The sequence below is a fragment of the Ovis aries genome, chromosome 1, assembly GCF_016772045.2.
Source record: "Ovis aries strain OAR_USU_Benz2616 breed Rambouillet chromosome 1, ARS-UI_Ramb_v3.0, whole genome shotgun sequence".
Classification (NCBI taxonomy): domain Eukaryota; kingdom Metazoa; phylum Chordata; class Mammalia; order Artiodactyla; family Bovidae; genus Ovis; species Ovis aries.
This window is the reverse complement of record NC_056054.1, coordinates 73,874,431-73,897,951: the sequence shown is the minus strand read 5'-3', so window position 1 is coordinate 73,897,951 and position 23,521 is coordinate 73,874,431. Positions and strand designations below refer to the sequence as shown.

Genomic DNA, 23,521 nt, shown 5'->3' with positions numbered 1-23,521 from the left:
TGTGTGTATATATATCTGCCACTGAAAATTATTGCTCTCAAAAAAACCTAGACTTACTAGTTTTGCTTGTTGAGCGTTTACTGGATCGCCATACTGGAGAAGAGCTTGAAACTGGTTATTTTTTGTAAATGTGATTATCTTCAATACAGCACCAAACTTAGAAAATATCTGTTAAAATATTAAAACCAAAACAAATTATATCTACTGTATTATTATTTCTCCATTTTATAGATAAAATGGAAATTAAATTAAACTTACTTGGTGAAGAACATCAAGTGTTACAGGATAATACATATTGTCAATAATTATTCTAAGCACTGGACTCTGGGCTGGAGTCACTGCACTCTCACTAACTGTGGTGCCACTAAGAGGAGTACTTGCTGTCTGGACCGCAGTCACAGCTTGAAGAACCGCTTGAGCACGCTAAAAATCAAAACATAAGCACTTTAGAAACATTCCTGGTATATTCACTTATACTTTGCTACATGCTACAGTATGAAATTCTTTTCTAGAACACATACAGATTTAAAAAAATTTAACACTCGCTCAGTGAATACACTTTTAAGCACCTGCCATAAGCCACATATTGTTTGTTTACAATTCAAGTATTATACTAGTATTTACCTCAGAACAGCTATTGAGGGTTTGGGACCAATGCTGAACAAGGTAGATATGCCACATAATTTATTCTCAAAACAACATGATGTAGTCTGACAGATTCAGAAAATGTTTTAAACAGAAACTTTCAGAGAACAATGAAACTTTAACATTATTCATTCCATAAAAAAGGCAAACAGCAAACCTTAAAAGGAAATTACTAGATTATCCAAAAGAACTCCTATAAAGCTTATTATTTCTAATAAATCCTAAAAGAGAAACATTCAGATACAAATTTTTTTTTTGATACTAGTGTAACTTTTGAAACCAAAATTTTTACAACAGAAACTGATGTATACCACAGTACACAGCCAAAAAATTTTCAGGAATACTTTAAGATAAATATAAATAATATTTTCCATCCATGTTATTATTTCTAATATATCATTAATGGTAAAATGCACTATCCTTTTATGTAGAACTAATAAGATATTGCTAATTGAACCATGACAGATCAACTTATAAGACACATCTTGTGAGATTTTAAAAAGTGAAAAAAATATACATGAATTGAGAAAATACAGTATTTTTAGGAAATATATCAACTAAATCTATGTTAAATGCTCCAAAAAGACTGCCTTTATTACCATTATGTCTTTTCTATTATTTCTCTGACAGATTCACTGACAAGGAAGTAACTGTTTCTACCTTATCTGGGGGTCAAAAAACCTTTATAAAGGCAAATAACTGTTAAATATAATGGTAACTAACACCTCTATGCTGCGTTATAGTTTGAAGAAGTTGTATTGGCAGATGAACAGGCATATATATAAAAAAGCACAGTGATAAATGAAAAGGAAGACAAACACAAAGAAATAAGAACACTTATGTATAAGGAAGGATCACTGCTCCCTTTAGCAGCACACATACCAATATTGAAACAATACAGAGTTTAGCATGGTCCTATGCAAATATGACCCCCAAATTCATGAAGTCACATTTTTTTCTGGACCTGTTAGCTAAAGTGGTGTTGGTAATCATTTTGCAAAACATAAATAAATCAAATAAATAAGTTGTGTATCTTAAAACTTACACAATGTATATGCCTATTATATCTCAACAAAGGTGAGGGGATGCTCATTTCATTGAAATAATATATACTATAGCTAGGAAATCACATAGTATAATCTCAAAGAGATCACACACTCATCTAGTCAAACTTCATCATCTAAATGGTAATTAAATAAAACATGACCTATAAATTTATGTTAGCTAAAGTGACTAAAACCCAACATTTTGAAATATGATAAATATTTAATACCATGGACACATTTACACGACTATTATAGCTATTATAAAAGAGGGATGAAAGTATTTCTAGAACAATGTTTGTTAAATATTTGAACATATTTAGTCCAATAAAAATTTAAATGAAGTATTTTAAGTAGCTCATTGCAATATCACTTTATTCATTAGTGAACATGTCTGCTGCTGCTGCTGCTAAGTCATGTCAGTTGTGTCCGACTCTACGTGACCCCATATATGGCAGCCCACCAGGCTCCCGTCCCTGGGATTCTCCAGGCAAGAATACTAGAATGGGTTGCCATTTCCTTCTCCAGTGCATGAAAGTGAAAAGTGAAAGTGAAGTCACTCAGTCGTGTCCGACTCTTCGCGACCCAATGGGCTGTAGCCTACCAGGCTCCTCCGTCCATGGGATTTCCCAGGCAAGAGTACTGGAGTGGGGTGCCATTGCCTTCTCCGAGTGAACATGTCTACATACATTTATTATAATAAGCATGGAAATATCACAATTTAGAACAACTCTGCTGCTGCTATTTCAAATAATCGAATCAAATAATTGAATACCTTTCTAAACAGGAATCACATGATCATGGTATGCTATCCAAACAGTATAAAAAGTTAACTTTCCTCTGCAACTCACTCATCCTGTATGCTTTCCCCTATGAACCCTCACAATAATCTTAGGTATTCTTCCAGAGACAGCACCTACATATTCAAGCATGTATGTACATATATACTCCATACAACCATATAAGCACTTATCTACTGCATATTTTTCTTTCCAATACTATATTCACTCTCTACATCTTCCTTTTTTTTAACAATTATGTTCTCTATTATCATTAACAAATAACTTCATTCATGTTTCATACATGTTTTAAAAATATTCATGGAGCAGAAGTGACCTGCCAATCTAGATTTTAATTAAACTTTGTATTGAAACAATCATACACATAAAAGGACACAAATCATGAGTATACAAAGCTCAATAAAATATCAAATAAACCGTATCTGTGAAAGCACTATTGAGATAAACAACAGAACATTACCAACCCTCCAAAAGCCACAGACATGTTTTCTCCCAGTTATATAAATGGTTTGCCAGAGAGTATTCCAACAAATAAATATACCATACACATTCTACTGCTGCTCAACATTTAGATCATTTCCAGACTTGGGTAATTACATATACTGTGTGATGAACTTTCCCATACATATCTTTTGATGCACATATATATAAATTTTCTCAGATATGTGACTAGTAAAATTACCAAGTCAAAGAACAAGAATATGCTCAGCTTTAGCAGATAAATGAAGATTTTAAAAACTATTATACCAACTTACATTCCCATCACTTATTTATAAGAGTTCAAGCTTTTCTACATTTGTTTCAACACTTGGAATTACCTCATTGTATCCAATACGGTAGCACATGGCAATATCTCACAGTGATTTTAAATTGCATTAAAGGTTCTTAACCCAAACCTAATCCACTTTGTAGATCAGAGGATGGCTTTCAAGGAAACTGGCTTATGGAAACTTGAAGATGTCTAACAACTGGTCATATGAAGTGTGGGATGGAAACTTGGCACAAACATAGGCAGGCCACAATATTTCAGGCAAAAGTTACATCACAGAAACAGTGGCCTCCAAAGACAAAATAAGAGAAGGTATGCCAAGTTATAGGATCTATCATTACTACTGAGATAGAAGCACAGGAAAATGGAGGGGGGAGCAGCCACAGACAGAAACAGTAGTCATCTCAGACAGGGCCTTTATCCTGAGCATGAAAAGAAATTGCTGCAGGGGAGCAAGTTAGATCTGTGCATTTTAGAGAGACACACATTTGTACTAGGGAGAAAGTATTCAAGACAAAAATTAAAGATCGGTAAGAGAGTTACTAACTTCCCTAGTGGCTCAGATGGTAAAGCGTCTGCCTACAATGCAAGAGACCTGGGTTTGATCCCTGGGTTGGGAAGATCCCCTGGAGAAGGAAATGGCAACCACTCCAGTAATCTTGCTTGGAAAATCCCATGGACGGAGGAGCCTGGTAGGTTAAAGTCCATGGGGTCGCCAAACAGTTGGACACGACTGAGCAACTTCACTTCACTTTAAGAGAGTTATTAGGTAAGATTATTATATAGCTAAGAAATGGCTGTGTCTAAGCAACTGAAGTAGAAAAAAAGAAATGAAAACTGGGCAGATATTGAGAAGAGTGAATTCATAGGACTTGCGACTTGATAAAACGTTGTAGAAGAATTCATGGTTGACGTACACATTCGTCTCTCTTTTGTTATAAAACACTATTAAAATGCCAGTAAATAAATATAAAATGGAAAATGCAGACACTGAAGAGAGGTCATCACTGGCCAAGAATAATTTTATCATATTCCTGGAACACAGAAATTGCATGGACTGAAGACACAGTGAACATATATCAAACAGCGTTTGCACTGGTAGCAGCCATAGGAATCAAATTAGAAACTGGCAGGTACACAGAAGGAGGTGAAATGGAATGTGAAAATAAAAGGATTAACAGAAAGCCTGGCTAACAAACAGCTAAACTCTTCTTCCTCCTCACCATCAACCAACTTAATAAAAACAAAATTAACAACTAAACACCCCCTTAAAAGAACAGAAACTCTAAAGAGGGTTTTAAAGGCCAAAGTAAAGACCTCTTTGGCATTTGGGGGGATCCCAGCTCAGTATCCAACTCATTACTTTACTCTAGAGGAAAGCATGTAAAGTCCAATAAAATCTAACTGTCCATTCTGAAATATAAAACAGGCAATGAGAGTGGGTGGGATGAAGAAAGAGAGCAAGATAAACATACAGCTAATACTAAGGAAAGTAAAAGATAGCGGAGTGTTTAAAAATACCATTAATTAGTATTCATAAACAATGACCAGTTGTAATACAAAAAAGGCTATCAAAGAAGAACTTTTGTAAGTCAAAAATATGGCTGTAACCTTTTTTTCAACAGAAGGAACATTGGACCGTTGCACTGATTATTTCCTATGTCAAAAATAACCAAAACTGTAATAAGTGTTTTACTTTTTAATCTCTGAGGTTACTCAAATGTCACTTGTCAATCAGGCTTCCACTGGTTATCTATTTGAAATTACAAGCCCCCCTTCCAAGCCCCACCACAGACATCTATCTACAGATGCCTTATCTTTGTCCTTTCCCATTCTTTTCATTTGAATCTTTTAAAATGAGAATGTATTCAATACTTTACTGAAAACATTAGTATGTTAAACCCAACTGGGATATTAAATGCCACTTTAAGTAAAAAGAATAGAGAATAGGTATTTTCTTTTGATAAACTGTAAGAAGTACAACTTCTGGTTCAAAAGTAACAAAAATTACCAAACTTCAAAAAAAAACACTGAAATCTTAGCCTTATCTTTTAGGCAAAAAGTTCCACAAGCTTATTGTTCATATATTATCAAAATGATCTTAAGTTATTTTTTACAAAGGTTAAATTTTGTGAGGATTATTTTCCACTTGCTAACGCAAGAGCCAGAGTTTTATATTTTACTAAAACAGATATAATTAGCTAAAAGCTACATTAAAAGAGCTAAAGTTTCTAATTCACTGTTTACTGCAATCCTGTTTATATCTAAATCCACTCTTCTATGATACTTTTCTAAAGAAACATTAATTTTATATAACTAGAAACTTCTACCTTGCATATTTAAAAGATCAACACATTCATATATTCTCAATTCTTATATTTCCCTCCAGGAAAATCATTAATTCATCTTTAATAGGAATTTATCCATAAGAAATTCAAACCTATAAAAAGTCAAATAACCAAAGGTACTGAATTTCACACATTAAATCTAATCAAAGTTGTATAAACAGTTTATAGTTAAGTCCTACCTCAGACAGTTTCTATACAAGTTTTAATATGTACAAAGAAAAAGAACTTTGACCAGAACCTTAAAAAAACTGAAAAGATACTATTTATCTAGTACTAATTTAAAATATGAAGATAAAAGACTGCACATATGTTCTGTAAAGTAACATAATGTTTAATACTTAGAGACATACTGCAAGAAAATATAGCAACAACAAAAAATTAATAAGATCATACAAAAATCTTCTCAATGGTTAAAATTTTTCTCCTAATATGAGTCTTAATATGCTCTAGGACATTTTGTTTATAAACCTACACATACTCACTTGGTTTAATGTATTATCTGTTTTTAGTTCCTTGTGATTGGAGTACTGGATATAAATCGGTTGGTTACGAAGGTGAGGTGTCACAGCAGAATAGTAATTAACCATGGTAATAGCTGCTTCCTCTGTTGCTAGTTCCAAAAATGCCTGAAGATTTAAATAGCAAAAATTATAATACTATGAATTAAATTCAAATAAACTTCAATATCTGTGTAATCTATTGGGCTCATTAAAAAAATCACTATTGAGAATTGCCCTAATAGGTAGAATCAGAAATCCTTATTGAAGCTTAGAAATACAACTAAAGCTAACCTCAGTAGAAAGCTCTTAGCGTACACAGTATTTCTGCCTTCCACCTCTGATTTCCATACATTACAAATGTTAACTCCTCCAAAAAAGGCTAGAGAAAATAAAATCCAAACATTTTCTAGAACCAGAATTTTACCATGCCTAACGTAGAAAACATGAGATCTCCAAGTCATTTTTAAAGCATTTATAATCTAGAAGAAAAAAATTAAATGTCATCTTATTAGTGATATTAACTATATTTAAGAGAGCATTAAATTTCTCTAAATTCTTCTAAATTCTTCTAAATGGTATTAGGAACTTTAAAATAAAATCTGATTTTTAATACACCTGGACCCTACTGCTACAGATATATCTATTCAGTATAGAATATCTGGGACTAATAACTATTTTTTTCTAATGCTATCAGATAAATATTTTCCTGGGATAAGCTTAAAAGGTAAGATGATACTAATGTCCCTACTGATTTCTGATATTACAAAGAGCAAAGCCACAACAAAAAAAGTATTTCATCTGTATTTCCCACAATCTCCTTGAACAATAGTTTAGCTACAGTCCTAAAGTGAATTTACGAAGCAAAATTTGAAAACTATAGTGACTTACTCATTTTAATTCCCTAGCATTAATTTCTTATACACAGCTACCAGGAAAAGTCAGAGTAAAACTTCTGTCATGTTCCTTAAAAAAAGTAACCTACTATGTATAATAATATAAACTATCATTTCATCAGGCCACAGCTAAATCACACTTGCTGGATAGTTTGGAGCTTAACATTTTCTAAGTCCAGAAATAAGTATACCTGATTTTTTCCTTTCAGCATAAGGATGTTGGTCACCTTACCAAAAGGTAAGCCTAAAGCAATAACTTCAGTTTCTGTCACTTCACCAGGCAATTTTCGAATATGAAGTACACGAGAAGGAGCACCATCCATTTTATCTTCTCCTTTGAATTTTTTACTATCATTACCATTGGCTGAAAGAAAGTAAAGAGACAGTTTTGTTTATCTTACGCGTGTTAAAAAAAAAAATCACAAAACAAACTTCAATCGAGAACTTAAAAACATAGCTGAGCATACTTGTGATACTTCCTAAAAATTTAAAAACATGGTTTTCAGAGTAATGGAAAAAACTCACATCCACCAATTACTACCAAATGATCTCATCAATTAAGATTATCGGGTAGAGACATTTCTGGATAGCATATGTAGAGTAACAAGTGACAATCAAAAACATTAAAATGAAATTTCATAAAGAAATGGTCAGTGGTTATACAAAACAATTATTTTACAATTCAATCATCTTAACAGACTAAAGAATATACAAAAACAGTGAAAATTTTGACTTAGCAAAAATTAGGGACACTGTATTTTACCTGAAAATTCCAAATTGCTCAAATTGGAAAATGTTCTAAAAAATGGAGCCAGACAATGCTTTAAAAATTATTATGCAGTTAACCCACAGTATGGTTTAGATTCCTCTACCTAAATATTTTATCACTATCAACATCTACCTACTATATTATCATTCATGGACTTGATTATCTTTTCTGTTACTCTGAGCTTCAGAGTGATATATTTGAACAACAAATTAGTTGCCTACCTTTATTCTAAAACTATACCAAAACACAAAAAACAAAAAAACAAACACAAAACTTACGAAAGATGCAATAAACAGAACATCACCTGACTCAAGGATAGTTCTAAGAATCTATTAAAATGAAAAACTCTTACACAGAGAGATATATACATGTATACTCCATTTTTGTATACAAATTTTGGTACTTCACAGTACATACCCCACTCAATACAATAAAACTAAGACCATCTTGATCTTCTAAAAGTGTCCTTAAAATTTATTCAAACAACAACTCTTTAAACAGTTACTGAGTATCAATAAAATGTCTGACATTTTAGATTCTGGAGTACATCAATGACAGCAAGCAGTAAGAGTCCTGATGTTCTAGTGAGACAGATGGCCCACCTAGTACATGAAGTAGATGACTTCTAGAGTGGTAGTGCTATGGAGAAAGTAAAGCACAGTAATGAGATTAAAAGTAACATAACAGAGGATTGGAAGAGGGTGATATTGTAGTGATTTTACTGGATGATCAGAGATATGTGAACTCATCTGATATATCATACAACTTGAAGTGTCAATTAAGTCACAGTTTAAGAGTTGCATTCAAGTTTATACAGCCAATGCATTTAAAAATTGCGTAGGATGACTTTGAACTGAAAACTAGGAAGTTCTACTTCAGTCAGTTCAGTTCAGTTGCTCAGTCGTGTCCGACTCCTTGCGACCCCATTAATCACAGCACGCCAGGCCTCCCTTTCCATCACCAACTCCCAGAGTTCACTCAAACTCACGTCCATCGAGTCAGTGATGCCACCCAGCCATCTCATCCACTGTTGTCCCCTTCTCCTCCTGCCCCCAATCCCTCCCAGCATCAGAGTCTTTTCCAATGAGTCAACTCTTTGCATGAGGTGGCCAAAGTACTGGAGCTTCAGCTTTAGCATCATTCCTTCCAAAGAACACCCAGGGCTGATCTTCAGAATGGACTGGTTGGATCTCCTTGAAGTCGAAGGGACTCTCAAAGAGTCTTCTCCAACACCACAGTTCAAAAGCATCATTTCTTCGGTGCTCAGCTTTCTTCACAGTCCAACTCTCACATCCATACATGACCACTGGAGAAACCATAGCCTTGACTAGACAGAACTTTGTTGGCAAAGTAATGTCTCTGCTTTTCAATTTGCTATCTAGGTTGGTTATAACCCTCCTTCCAAGGAGTAAGCGTCTTTTAATTTCATGGCTGCAATCACCATCTGCAGTGATTTTAGAGCTCCCAAAATAAAGTCTGACACTGTTTCCACTGTTTCCCCATCTACTTCCCATGAAGTGATGGGGCCAGATGCCATGATCTTCATTTTCTGAATGTTGAGCTTTAAGCCAACTTTTTCACTCTCCACTTTCACTTTCATCAAGAGGCTTTTTAGTTCCTCTTCACTTTCTGCCATAGGGGTGGTGTCATCTGCATATCTGAGGTTATTGATGTTTCTCCCAGCAATCTTGATTCCAGCTTGTGCTTCTTCCAGCCCAGCGTTTCTCATGATGTACTCTGCATGTAAGTTAAATAAGCAGCGTGACAATATACAGCCTTGACAGACTCCTTCTCCTATTTGGAACCAGTCTGTTGTTCCATGCCCAGTTCTAACTGTTGCTTCCTGACCTGCATATAGGTTTCTCAAGAGGCAGGTCAGGTGGTCTGTATTTCCATCTCTTTCAGAATTTTCCACAGTTTATTGTGATCCACACAGTCAAAGGCTTTGGCATAGTCAATAAAGCAGAAATAGACATTTTTCCAGATACTTACTACTATATATTACCAGAAAAATCTTGCTGGCTAGCTCTTCATCACTCCAGAAATAGGAAAAACTATAAAAAGCTCTCCACACCTCCTTTCATAAATAAGGAAGACTTGTTCCTGCACAAGCACCTGAACTTATCAGGAACAGGCTGAATTTATTTTGTAGCATCTCACAATATCATAGGGTCTGTTTAACTGATAATATAAATCAGGGAATCAAAATATATATATATGCCATAAAACATACAACTGACATAACAAATGCATATTCTTCTAGAGATTGTGTTCTTGTACATTCATTTGAATAACAAGAATGAATACTTCATAGGCCAACCTACAGTCACATGAGTTATACGTTATAGTACCAGGAAACTCAAACAGCAACTTTCTATTTCTCTTAATTTAGCCTCTTTTTCCTTCAGGAAAAAGCAAAGGAAAAAAATCAGAATAAAAATACTACCCATCACTACACACAGAGAGAAACACTCTTCCTTTATCAAACAATTCTTTGAATATAATTTCTAAAAGGCAAAAGCCTGCCTAAACCTATTATTAAAAGAATAGAAGAGTTTACTGTTTGATTTTGTGTTGCATGATTTCTGGACAGTAGAGAGTAAATAAAACAACTGAAAAATAAAGTTTAGTAGATGGGACAGCTTTCACAGTCAAAGAAGAGGACAACTTGGTTTTGGGGTTTTTTTTTTTAAGATTTATAAAAAATTTGCATTTATATTTAACATTCACTGAAAGCAATGTACAGGCCAGGTACTTCATAATTCTAAGATTGCTTTTATGACCTATCAATTCCATTTATAAACAAGAGCTTCTGAACTTGCTCAAGGCCAGGAAGTTACAAAAGTGGTAAAGACAGGAAATGGCAGAAAAAGAATTAAAACTCAAAAGTGTAACTCTGAAGTCTGTGCTTTCAACCCACTATACCACTGGAAGACTCTAAAGACAAACTTTATGTAACATATAATGGCTAGAGAGTATTTGTTCTTTTCTTCCAAATGCCATGAAACTAACAACACTTAGACTCTTTGCATTACCTGAAACTCCTCTTAGCTAATAACTTCATAAAGGGTGACTTTCACATATTCATATTTTAGTGCAAAGTATCATGAAAGTCTTAATTACTATGAGAATGCAAAACTGAGAAATGAAAATTTCTTTAAAAATAACTAAGCTAACTTTCATATATAAAAGTACTCCAACCCTGGAAAAAGAAAAAGGCACAACTGAGTGGTCCCCAGTTTAATTTGGACTTCTTTCCACAATCCTTTTCCTTGATAATCCCATATAAATCCCAAAACTTTTGGTTTGGGTATGTAAAAACAATAATAATTAAAACAAATTTTAAGAATTTATGCAAAACAGATATAGATAAGCTGCATATAAACTGTAGAAGTCTTGAATTATACTAGTTCCCATATATGCCATTTTAAAAAGCAAAAGCTTAGTGAGGATGTTCTTCTACTCACAAATTCAAAACAAGACACAGACAGTGTTTCTAACTGAACATTCCAAAATAAACTACAAAGTTTTCTACCTCAGTTCTAGTGAACATCTTCACTTTTGATCAGTCCCAGCCCATCTTTTTTTCTCTTTGATTGATTTTTGTTTTCTCGGTTCAGTTCAGTCACTCAGTTGTGTCCGACTCTTTGCGACACCATGGACTGCAGCATGCTAACCTTCCTGTCCATCACCAACTCCCGGAGTTTACTCACACTCATGTCCATTACTTGGTGATGCCATCCAATCATCTCATACTCTGTCATCCCCTTCTCGTCTCGCCTTCGATTTTTCCCAGCACCAAGGTCTTTTCCAATGAGTCAGTTCTTCCCATCACGTGGCCAAAGTATTGGAGTTTCAGTCTTAACATCAGTTCTTCCAATGAATATTCAGGACTGATTTCCTTCAGGATGGACTGGTTGGATCTCCTTGCAGTCCAAGGGACTCTCAAGAGTCTTCTCCAACACCACAGTTCAAAAGATTCAGTTCTTCGGTGCTCAGCTTTCTTTATGGTCCAACTCTCACATCCATACATGACTAATGGAAAAAAAAGTATCTTTGACTAGACAGACCTTTGCTGGCAAAGTAATGTCTCTGCTTCTTAATATGCTATCTAGGTTGGTCATAACTTGTCTTCCAAGGAATAAGCATCTTTTGATTTCATGGCTGCAGTCACCATCTGCATTGATTTTGGAGCCCCTCAAAATAAAGTCAGCCACTGTTTCTCCATCTCATTCCCATGAAGTGATGGGACTGGATGCCATGATCTTAGTTTTCTGAATGTTGAGATTTAAGCCAACTTTTTCACTCTCCTCTTTCACTTTCATCAAGAGGCTCTTTAGTTCTTCTTTGCTTTCTGCCATAAGGGTGGTATCTGCATATCTGAGGTAATTGATATTTCTCTCAGCAATCTTGATTCCAACTTGTGCTTCATTCAGCCCAGCATTTCTCATGATGTACTCTGCATATAAGTTAAATAAGCAGAGTGACAATATATAGCCTTGATGTACTCCTTTTCCTATTTGGAACCAGTCTGTTGTTCCATGTCCAGTTCTAACCGTTGCTTCTTGACCTGCATACAGATCTCTCAAGAGGCAGGTCAAGTGGTCTGGTATTTCCAACTCTCTCAGAATTTTCCACGGTTTATTTTCTAGTGGCTTTTATACTTGTAGTTTTAACACAAAAGGTCTCACCAAGATTCTGGGTTATTTGTTAAATCCATAGGTGGTCAAAGAGCCATGGGCCCTCTCATCTTACCCAATCTCTTTTCTCACAGCACCCCAATACTCATGTCCAGTTTCCTTAATTCCTGATTCATTTGATACCTGTGTGGACCTCTCTGCTACTTCCCAGATGGTGCAATGGTACAGAATCTGCCTGCCAATATAGGAGGTGCAAAAGACTGGGTTTGATACCAGGGTCAGGATGATCCCCTGGAGTAGGAAATGGCAATCCATTCCAGTATTCTTGCCTGGAAAATTCTGTGGATAGAGGAGCCTGGCGGACTACAGTCCATGGGGTCTCAAAAGTTGGACACAACTGAGTGCACACAACAAGCAAGCATACACACACACTGACCCCTCTGCTAACTCATTTATGTCTCAAAGTGGTTAGAGTGCCCCAAGCTGTTCTGGTCTCCATGTTCTTTCTATCCTTACTTGCTCATATAAACACTCCAGAGAAAGGTTTTCTATATGCCCATTATTTTAATCTCATTGACCAATATTCTAATTGTATACTTCCAACTGTATATACCACCTTGAAGTGCAAAATCTCAAAACATACTTCATCTGTTCAGTGAAAATTACTTAACAAAACTTAAGTATACTCTCCTTATTTTCATTTTCCAAGTCTTTCAGATACAAGCACTTATAAAAAAGCACTAGTAACTTCATTTATCAAATATGATAACTGAAAGGCAATGCAGTTTTAATCCTAAAAATAGTTTGAAATTTATTTCCCCAAATAGTTTTATTTTTTTAATTAATTTTTATTGAAGGATAATTGCTTTACAGAATTTTGCTATTTCCTGTCAAATCTCAACATGAATCAGCCATAGGTGTATACACATCTATCCTCTCCCTCTGTAAGTTCCTTCCATCTCCCTCTGCACCCCACACCCCTCTAGGTTGGTGCAGAGCCCATTTGAGTTTCCTAAGCCATACAGCAAATTCCCATTGGCTGTCTATCTTACAATTGGTAGTTTAAGTTTCCATGTTAACTCTTTCCATACATCTCACCCTCCGCTCCCCTCTCCCCATGTCCGTAAGTTTATTCTCTATGTTTACTTCTCCACTGTTGCCCTGTACATAAATTCTTCAGTATCACTTTTCTAGATTCTGTATATATGCGTTACAGGAAGATATTTATCTCTCTCTGACTTATTTTGTGCTGTATAATAGTTTCTAGGTTCATCCCACCTCATGAGAACTGACTCAAATGTGTTCCTTGTCATGGCTGAGTAGTATTCCATTGTGTATATGTACCACAACTTCTTTATTCATTCATCTCTCGATGAACATCTAGGTTACTTCCATGTTCTAGCTATTGGAAATAGCGCTGCAATCAACAATGTGTCGCTTTCAATTTTTGTTTCCTCATGGTATATGCCTAGGAGTGGGACTGTGGGTCATATGGTGCTTTTATTCCTAGTGTTTTAAGGAATCTCCATACCATATTCCATAGTGGCTGAATCAATTTACATTACCACAAGTAGTGCAGGAGCGTTCCCTTTTCTCCACACCCTCTCCAGCATTTATTTTTTGTAGATTTTTTGATGATAGCCATTCTGACTGGTGTGAGGTGATATCTCATTGTAGTTTCGATTTGCATTTCTCTAATAATGAGCGATGTTGAGCAACTTTTCAAGTCTTTGTTAGCCATCTGTATGTCTTCTCTGGAGAAATGTCTGTTTAGGTCTTTTTCCCACTTTTCATTGGGTTATTTCTCTGGTATTGAGTTGTATGACTAAAAATTTTAGTTAGACCTCAAGGCAAAGCATAGTGTTACACAAGCTGCTAGCTTTAAAAAAACAAAGACTCTGAGCTAAAGAAAATAAATGATCATACTTATCTTTCTTATCTTTCCATCCGTACATGGGAAAATAAATTTCAAAGAACAGTTAACCAGAAATGTAGGTATATACTGATAGAGAATACTTTTTAGCTGTTAGTTAATTCCAACAGATGTCAAAAAAAATCTTACTAGGTTTATTGTAAAATCTGCCTGTAACTCTATTTCTGTGTAGCTGCACAGCCTAGCTGCCAAATGTAACTTATGCATGACTTGGAAAATAACAGGGGGCTAGGGGCTTCCCCAAGAAAAAGAAATGCAAAAAGGCAAAATTTTTATCTGAAGAGGCCTTACAAATAGCTGAAAAAAGAAGAGAAGTGAAAGGCAAAGGAAAAAAGGGAAGATATACCTATGTAAATGCAAAGTACCAAAGAATAGCAAGGAGAGATAAGAAAGCCTTTCTAAGTGAACAATGCAAAGAAATAGAGGAAAACAACAGAAGGGGAAAGACTATTAAATAATTCTGATCTCTGCAAGAAAATTAGAGATACCAAGAGCATATTTCATGGAAAGATGGGCACAATAAAGGACCTTAGAGAAGCAGAAGATATTAAGAGGAGATGGCAAGAATACACAGAACTATACAAAAAAAGATTTTCATGACCCAGATAACCACGACGGTGGGATCACTCACCTAGAGTCAGACAACCTGGAGTGCGAAGTCAAGTGGGCCTTAGGAAGCATTACTACGAACAAAGCTAGTGGAGGTGATGGAATAACAGCTGAGCTATTTCACATCCTAAAAGATGATGCTGTGCAAGTGCTGCACTCAGTGTGCCAACAAATTTGGAAAACTCAGCAATAGCCGCAGGACCAGAAAAGATCAGTTTTCATTCCAATCCCAAAGAAAGGCAGTGCCAAACAATTTTCAAACTACCACACAATTGCACTCATTTCACATGCAAGCTAAGTAATGCTCAAAATTCTCCAAGCTAGGCTTCAACAGTACGTGAACCCAGAACTTCCAGATGTTCAAGTTGAATTTAGAAAAGGCTAGAGGAACCAGAGATCAAACTGCCAACATTCTTTGGATCACAGAAAAAGCAAGATAATTCTAGAAAAATATCTGCTTCATTGACTACACTAAAGGCTTTGGCTGTGTGGATCACAACAAACTGTGGAAAATTCTTAAAGAGACTGCAATACCAGACTACTTTATCTGCCTCTGCAAACCCTGTATGCAGGTCAAGAAGCAACAGTTAGAACCAGACATGGAACAACGGACTGGTTCAAAATTGGGCAAAGGAGTATGTCAATGCTGTATACCGTTACCCTGTTTATTTAACTTATATGCAGAATACATCATGAGAAATGCTGGGCTGGATGGAGCACAAGCTGGAATCAAGATTGCAGGGAGAAATATCAATAACCTCAGATATGCAGATGACACCACCCATATGGCAGAAAATGAGGAGGAACAAAAGAGCCTCTTGATGAAGAGTGAAAAAGCTGGCTTAAAACTCAACATTCCAAATCAAAGATCATGGCATCCGGTCCTATCACTTCATGGCAAATAAATGCGGAAACAATGAAAACAGTGACAGACTTTATCTTTTTGGGCTCCAACATCAGTGCAGGTGGTGCCTGGAGCAATGAAATTAAAAGATGCTTGTTCCTTGGAAGAAAAGCAATGACAAGCTTAGTGTATTAAAAAGCAGAGACATTACTTTGCTGACAAAGGTCATTATTGTCAAGGCTATGGATGTGATTTTTTCCAGGAGTCACGTATGGATGTGAGTTGGACCATAAAGAAGGCTGGGCACCAAAGAATTCATGCTTTTGAATTCTGATGTTGGAGAAGGCTCCTGGGAGTCCCTTGGACTACAAGGAGATAAAACCAGTCAATGCTAAAGGACAGTACTGGAGCTTCAGAATCAGTCCTTCCAATGAATATTCCTGATGCGAGGAGCCAACTTATTAGAAAAGACCCTAATGCTGGCAAAGAAGAAGGGGATGACAGAGGATGAGATGCTTGGATGATATCACCAACTCAATGGGCATGAGTTTGAGCAAACTCTGCAAGTCGGTGAAGGACAGGGAAGCCTGGCATGCTGCAAACTGTTGGACATGACTGAGTGACTGGACAACAAAGGGGATTCCCAGGTGGCTCAGCTGTAAAGAATCCACCAGCCAATACAGGAGAAATGTGGGTTCAACCCTGGGTCAGGAGGATACCCTGGAGGAGCAAATGGCAACCCACTCCGGTATTCTTGACTGTAGAATCCCAAGGACAGAGGAGCCTGGCAGGCTACATTCCATAGAGTCACAAATAGTCAGACATGACTGATGACTGACCGACTAAGCATGCAGACTATATCAGAGGAAGGCTCTCATCACCTCTATGCAGGAGGACATGGTGTTAGGACCCTCATAGAGATTCAAACCAAAACAATGTGCTGGAATATTTTCAAAACATTACAATAAAATAAAATGACATCGTATCAAAAACGTCTGTATATAGAAGTTAAAATAGACACATCTCAAACAGTTCTGAGTAACATGTAACAGAATCTGTAAAATGATTCACATAATGTAATGAAACAAAAAGTCATACTTTCAGAAATAATAAATCCTGATACTATACTGGCGGAAACACACCTAACTTAAAAAGGTATCTCATTTCCATACCTATATAAAATGGACTCAAGACAGACCCTATCTTACCACTGTCAAGCCTCCTCCCCACTTTCAAATAATTACACATTCCTTCCAATAAAATCCAATTCCAATCCATTAGAGCTGTGTCTTTGAAATGTTTAACTTCTAAAGGAACTAGTTTAACACAAAATAGTTTTGAGTATGATTATTTCCCCAAGACTAAGTTTCTAATAACATTAACTTCCCCCACTTCTAAAATTCTTTTTTTCTTTGACAGAAATATAGCTGTAGAGGAACACAGTCTAGACAGGCAAAGGCTGCTGAGACATGCTACTGGAAACAAGAATTCTATATAGTAAAGTCAATCAGAACAGACATGGAAAAAGCTGAAACATAAAAATGAAATACTATTTTGCATCTGACAATGATAAAAATGTCCTAGTAATATTTGTCTGTAAAGTCTGTTTTTGAGACATTTGGATGACAACTGTATATTTTTCTAGCTAAATACAGCTACTGGTTTTCAAAGGTCTTAATGATTCAAATTGGCATCTGTCTGCATATACATAGACCCTACCCTCATCTATGTTAGGAAAAACACAAAAATTTAAAACTCAATGTGTCCTCTGTTCAGAAAAGGTAAAATAAACTGAATGCATATAAATTTCTTATGTTAAAACAGACTTTAAGAAACTTTATTCCATCATGACAAAAAGACTTGATTCACTCTTTAGTTATACTGTTATTCTAAATATACTTTAAAAAAAGAAAGACAATTAACAGATTGTTCTTTCTTTTCAACAAAATCAAATCACTTTCTCTACTTTGTTCCTTTTGTTAATGGAACTACTGTACTATCCATTACCCAGTGATTCCAGGCCAAAACTCTTAATACTTCTATCAAAGTCTACTTCCCAACTCAGAAATTCTTCTAATTTCTTGATACATCATTTTCTCCATATTCTACTTCTCAGACTCTAAAATTAAGGACCTTGATATCTCCAATTTGCCTCTGCCTCCTAAAAAAAAACAAAAACAAAACAAAAAAAAAACCACCCAAACAGAACATCCTTACTGAAGTGCAAATCTTTTCTAAAAAAGTTCAGTCTCCTTAGTATAACACATGCAACTTTTTGTTAAATTTCTTCTTTGATATTTTTTCTTTCTAAAGTTTCTGTAAATGGACTTTTAAAACGTTCATTTTCCAAAAATTTGCTAAGACTATCACAAAAAAACTATCTCTGTATGTTGAATTGTATCCTGTATCTGTTCTAAAAAATCACCTGGATTCCTTTGAACTTTCTATTTTAAAAATCATGTTGACTATGAATAAGACAGTTTTACTTCTTCCCTACTAAACTTTATGCTTTTTATTTATTTTACTTGCCTTAAAGAAAGTAAAAGCTAGAAATAGTCTGGGAAGACACATCCTTACTTCATTCCTAATTTTAAGAAGAAAATATTCAGTCTTCCATTATCATGAATGAAATTTGTTGTAGGTTCTCAGTAGATCCCTCTGTGTATCTTGTAGAAGTTCCCTTTTCTGTTAGCTTTCTGAGAACTTTTTATCATGAGCAAATGCTGTATTTTTTGTCAAATGCTTTTTCTGCTTCTATTAACCTGATGATTTTTTTCCCTCTGTTATTCTATTACTGTGATTATGTAGAGTTCATTTGCCACTGGTAAACCATACAATCAAGGGGTAAATCTCAATTAGTCATCGTGAATTATCTTTTACATACTGCTGAATGTGATTTGCTAATATCTTGTGAAGAATGTCCACATTTATGTAAATAAAAGTATTAGTGTGAAATCTGTATTTCTTATATTATCTTTGTTAGATTTTTATTTCAGTAGCTTCATAAAGTGAATTAAGGAGCATTCTTCTCTTTGTCTAAAAGGTTAAAAGATGGCTATTATTTTTCTTTGACATTTCATACAATTCAACAGTGAAACCACCGATACCCAAGTAAAATCACCTTCAAGAGAAAACCACTGACCAGTGAAATCACCTATGCCTGAGTAATCTTTGTGAAGAATAGCTCAGGGCTTCCGGGGTGGCTCAGACAGTAAAGAATCTGCCTTCAATGCAGGGAACCCAGGTTTGATCCCTGGGCTGGGAAGATCCCATGGAGAAGGGAATAGCTACCCACTCCAGTACTCTTGCCTGGAGAATCCAAGGACAGAGGAGCCTGGCAGGCTATAGTCCACAGGGTCACAAAGCAAAGACTCAGAGACGACTGAGTGACTAACACTTTAATTAAAAATTCAATTTTGATAATAGATATAAAGATAACCTATATCTATAATAATATATAACAGGTAATCTATTATATCAGTTTTTTAAACTAGATTTGTAAGGGAATCTGTCTAGTTCATTTGTTGAATTTATTGGCATTACTGATGCCTATAATACTATCTATTAATATATAGAGAGGTAATCTAAAATATCAGTTCTTTAAACTAGATTTATAAAGGAAATTCTCTATTTCATTTGTTGAATTTATTGGCATTACTGATGCCTGTAATACTGTCTTATTATCCTGTAACAAGGATCTACAGATCACTGTATAGGGTCTATAGTAATACCTCCACTTCCACTACCGCTACCAGTAATTTATGTTTTTTCTTTCTCAAAAGGAATTTTAAACCATTATTTTTTTAATATAGAGCCAACAAAGGTAGGTAAGAGATAAGTATCTAATATAGGTACAAAACTATTTTCCCCCAGGCACTTCTTGGAGGTGGTGTGGGGAATATTTCTCTATTTTCTTCTATATTCCAAGAAAATACAATGTTGTTGTGTGTTCATTTTTACTCAATCAGAAATATCCTATGATTCATGTGCTGTACAGAATTATGGAAATTTCTAAATATTTATAGATTTCTTACTGTTTTTTATTTCTAGTTAAATCCCAGGATAATCAGATACAACTTTCTATCATTTGAAATTTACTGTAAGTTAAAGTTACTGTAAAGTTACTGAAAATTACTGTAAGTTATTTTAAAATTATGTTGAATATCCTATATTGGCTTAAAAAGTTATTCTGCAGTTACTGCATGTTTTATTAATGTAAGTTAAGCTGAGCCGACAGCATTGTTCAAATCTTCTATGTATTTTTTAAGATTGATTTGTCTTATGGATTACTATGAACAATATTAAAATGCCCAGTTTTAAATTTAAAATTGTAGATTTCTCTGCTTTTTGTCATTTTTAAAATGTACTTTGAAACTGTTATTACTGATATACAGATTAAGGAACTTAAAGTTTTCCAATATATTGACCCTTTTGACACTAAGAAATATGTCTTTTTACATCAATACAACTGATACTCCTTGTCTTGAATTCTAAGTCATCTGATGTCAATACAATTACACAAACGTTCCTCTGTTTACTATTTGCATTTCCAACCTGTGTCTCTGTACTTTAACCTGACTTCAGCAGTAGACAGTGTAGTTAGCTAGTACTTTTTAATCCAGTATGACTTCGTCTTTTAATTGAACTTCTTAGACCACTAATATCCAAAAGAAATATACAAGTCACATACTTTGAAGTTTCTAGTAACCATAATGAGAAGTTAAAGAAAGTGAAATTAACTTTAATATATATTTTAACCCAATATATCTGAAATATTACTATGAAAGTGAAGTGTTAATCACTTAGTCATGTTTGACTCTTTGCAACCCCATGGACTATATAGCCCACCAGGCTTCTCTCCTCTGTCCATGGAATTCTCCAGGCAAGAACACTGGATTGGTTTGCCATTTCCTTCTCCAGGGGATCTTGCCGACCCAGGGATCGAACCTGGGTCTTTTGCATTGCAGGCAGATTCTTTATAATCTGAGCCACCACATCAACATATACTCAGTACTTTTACAATTTTTTGAGATGTTTTACACTCTTATTTTTTCAGTACTAAGTCTGAAGCACACACCCATTCACTTATCAATTAAGAGCAGTCACATTCTGCGTGCTCTACAGCCTTATATAACCAATGGTTACTACGAGACTATGTTAGTTTAGCCAATTTACATTTAGAGATTTATGACTGGGTTTAATATCTAGCCATTAATTTTCTAACTGTCCAGTGTTCTGTTGTTCTTCTCTTGCAATATTTGACAGTATTCCATTTTAATTCCTCTATGAGTTTTTCATTTTAAACAGTGTTTCTGAGGTATGATTCACATAAAATAAGCTTCATATAAAGCTACAATCATCTGACTAGTTTTGACATATGTTTACATCTATGAAACCTTCAGCATAAAAGAATATATATATCCATCATCTCTAAATTCCTTATGTCCTTTACAGACCCCGCCCACCATGCCCTTTGCTTTGTTGTTGTTTACTTGCTAAGTTGGGTCTGACTCTCTTGCAACACCGAAGACTGTAGCCCATCAGACTCCTCTGTCCATGGGATTTCCCAAGCAAGAATACTGGAGTAGGTCACCACTTCATTCTCCAGGGGATCTTCTCAAGCCAGGAACAGAACGCACACCTCCTGTATTGGCAGGCGGGTTCTTTACCACTGAGCCACCAGGGAAGCTCATAGAACAATAGGTCACTCTACATGGCTGAGCAGCATTTCACTGTATGTATGAAACTCAATGCCAAAAGAGTCATTTATTTATCCATTCATCATTGATGGACCCTTGGATTGTTCTAGGCTTTAGATATTACAAATAAAGCTACTATAAACATTTACATGAGTGATGAGTATATGCTATCATTTTTCTTGGGTTAAGTACCTAAGAAACAAAAGTTGGATCATACAGTAAATGTTTAACGTTTTTAAGAAACTGCCAAATTGTTTTCCAAAACAGTCCTAAATTTTACATCCCCAACAACAGTATATGAGTGTTACAGTACCCTCATATCCTTTCCAACACTTACTATGGTCACTCTTTTAAATATTAGCTGTTGTAGAGATAGGCAATGTTGTCTCACTTTAGCTTTAATTTTTATTCTGGATAAAAATCCTTTATCAACTGCATGCTTTGTCAAGATGTCTGCCACTCTATGGCTTGTCTTTTCATTCTCTTAACTGTATTTTGAATAACGTTAAGTTTTTAAAACTGATCAAATCCCATTTGTTCTCTCATAGACCATGTTTTTGGAGTCAAATTAACAACTAAACAACCAAACGTAGATCCAAGAAGTTTGCTGCTCCTGTTGTTGGCAGCATATGGATATCCTATTGTTACACAACTCTCTGCTGAAAAATCTATTTTTTCCCCTCTACTGAGTTGCCTTTGTACCTTTGTCAAAAACCAGCTGTCCATAATTGTGTGGCTTTTTTCTTGGACTCTCTATTCTGTTCTACTCATCTATGTACCTTTACCTTAATATGATATTGTTTTGATTATGTTAGGGTTTACAATAACTTGAAAACAGGAGTCAGTCCTCTGAATTTCTACTAGCTTTTAACTATCCATCTTTGTTGAAGCTCCAATATGCTGGTCACCTGATGTCTAGAATCTACTGATTGGAAAAGATTCTGATGCTGGGAAAGATTGGGGGCAGAAGAAGGGGGCGACAGAGAATGAGACAGTTGGACGGCATCACCAACTCAATGGAGATGAGTTTGAGCAAACTCTGGGAGATGGTGAAGGACAGGGATGCCTGGAGTAATGCAGTCCATGGGGTCGCAAAGAGGCTGACATGACTTAGTGACTGAACAACAAAATGTTTCTTTTTTCTTATCTTACCTGGCATTTTTCTTCAGATTTTAGACATTTTCAGTTATTACTGCTTCAATTACATACATATTTCGCAACATTCTCTTTACTCCCTTTCTGAAAACTCCAAGGATACATACGTTAGGCTGCCTGATCATCCAAAGACATACTTTCATTCTCTCTGGAAACTGAATAATTTCTATCAATCTGTACTCAAGTTCACTAACCTTTCTTCAGTTGTCTCCAAACTTCTGTTCATCTCAGTGAATTTTTCCATTCCAAATACAGTGTGAATACTGTATTTTTCAGTTACAGCATTTCTATATGCTTTCTTTATAGCTTTCTCAACACATCTTCCATGTTCATTCTTTCATTATTTTCTTTTACAGCTTTAAAAATACTTATAGTCTCTGTCTTCAAACTCCAATATTTAGGTCATTTTGAGGTCTATTCTTATTGAATGCTTCTTTACATGATTGTAACATCTGATGTAGGTAGGATACTGTAGATAATTGTCGGAAGACTGAATCATGTTGTCTCCCATAGGGGATACTATTTAGGCAGGCAATTAAATTACTGGTGAATTCTTCACGTCTTGTCAGACTGGACTATCACAGTCACTTACTATTAGTATTAGTGTATGATCCTTTCTCTGAAAGCCTGAGCATTCTGCAGCCTAAACAGAATGTTTGAGGTAATCCACAAGACGTACGCACTCTAACTTCCCAGAACTCCAATGTCTCAGAGCACTGTACAATCTATGGAATCACCATTCTAACTCTCAGCCCCACAGTAGGTCATTCCTGACAGACCATGAGTGTGTTAACCTGCACATATGCAGTCCAGTCATTATTCAAAATTCTGATTTAAGAATCCCTACACCAAATTCTGCCCTCTGACCTATGCC

General features: G+C 35.4%; 1 protein-coding gene across 5 annotated transcripts in view; it reads right to left on the bottom strand.

The window, feature by feature from the left end:
- Window positions 1-23,521, bottom strand: part of PTBP2 (polypyrimidine tract binding protein 2) — an 83,589-nt gene that overhangs the window by 34,004 nt on the left and 26,064 nt on the right. For all 5 annotated transcript variants that reach the window (XM_015092131.4, XM_015092132.4, XM_015092133.4 and 2 more), the window contains exons 4-7: window positions 7,190-7,362; window positions 6,088-6,231; window positions 259-423; window positions 58-168 (exon numbers count right to left, since the gene is read on the bottom strand). In XM_015092131.4, coding sequence (XP_014947617.2) covers window positions 58-168; window positions 259-423; window positions 6,088-6,231; window positions 7,190-7,362 — 593 coding nt within the window. The remainder of the gene's footprint in view (window positions 1-57; window positions 169-258; window positions 424-6,087; window positions 6,232-7,189; window positions 7,363-23,521) is intronic.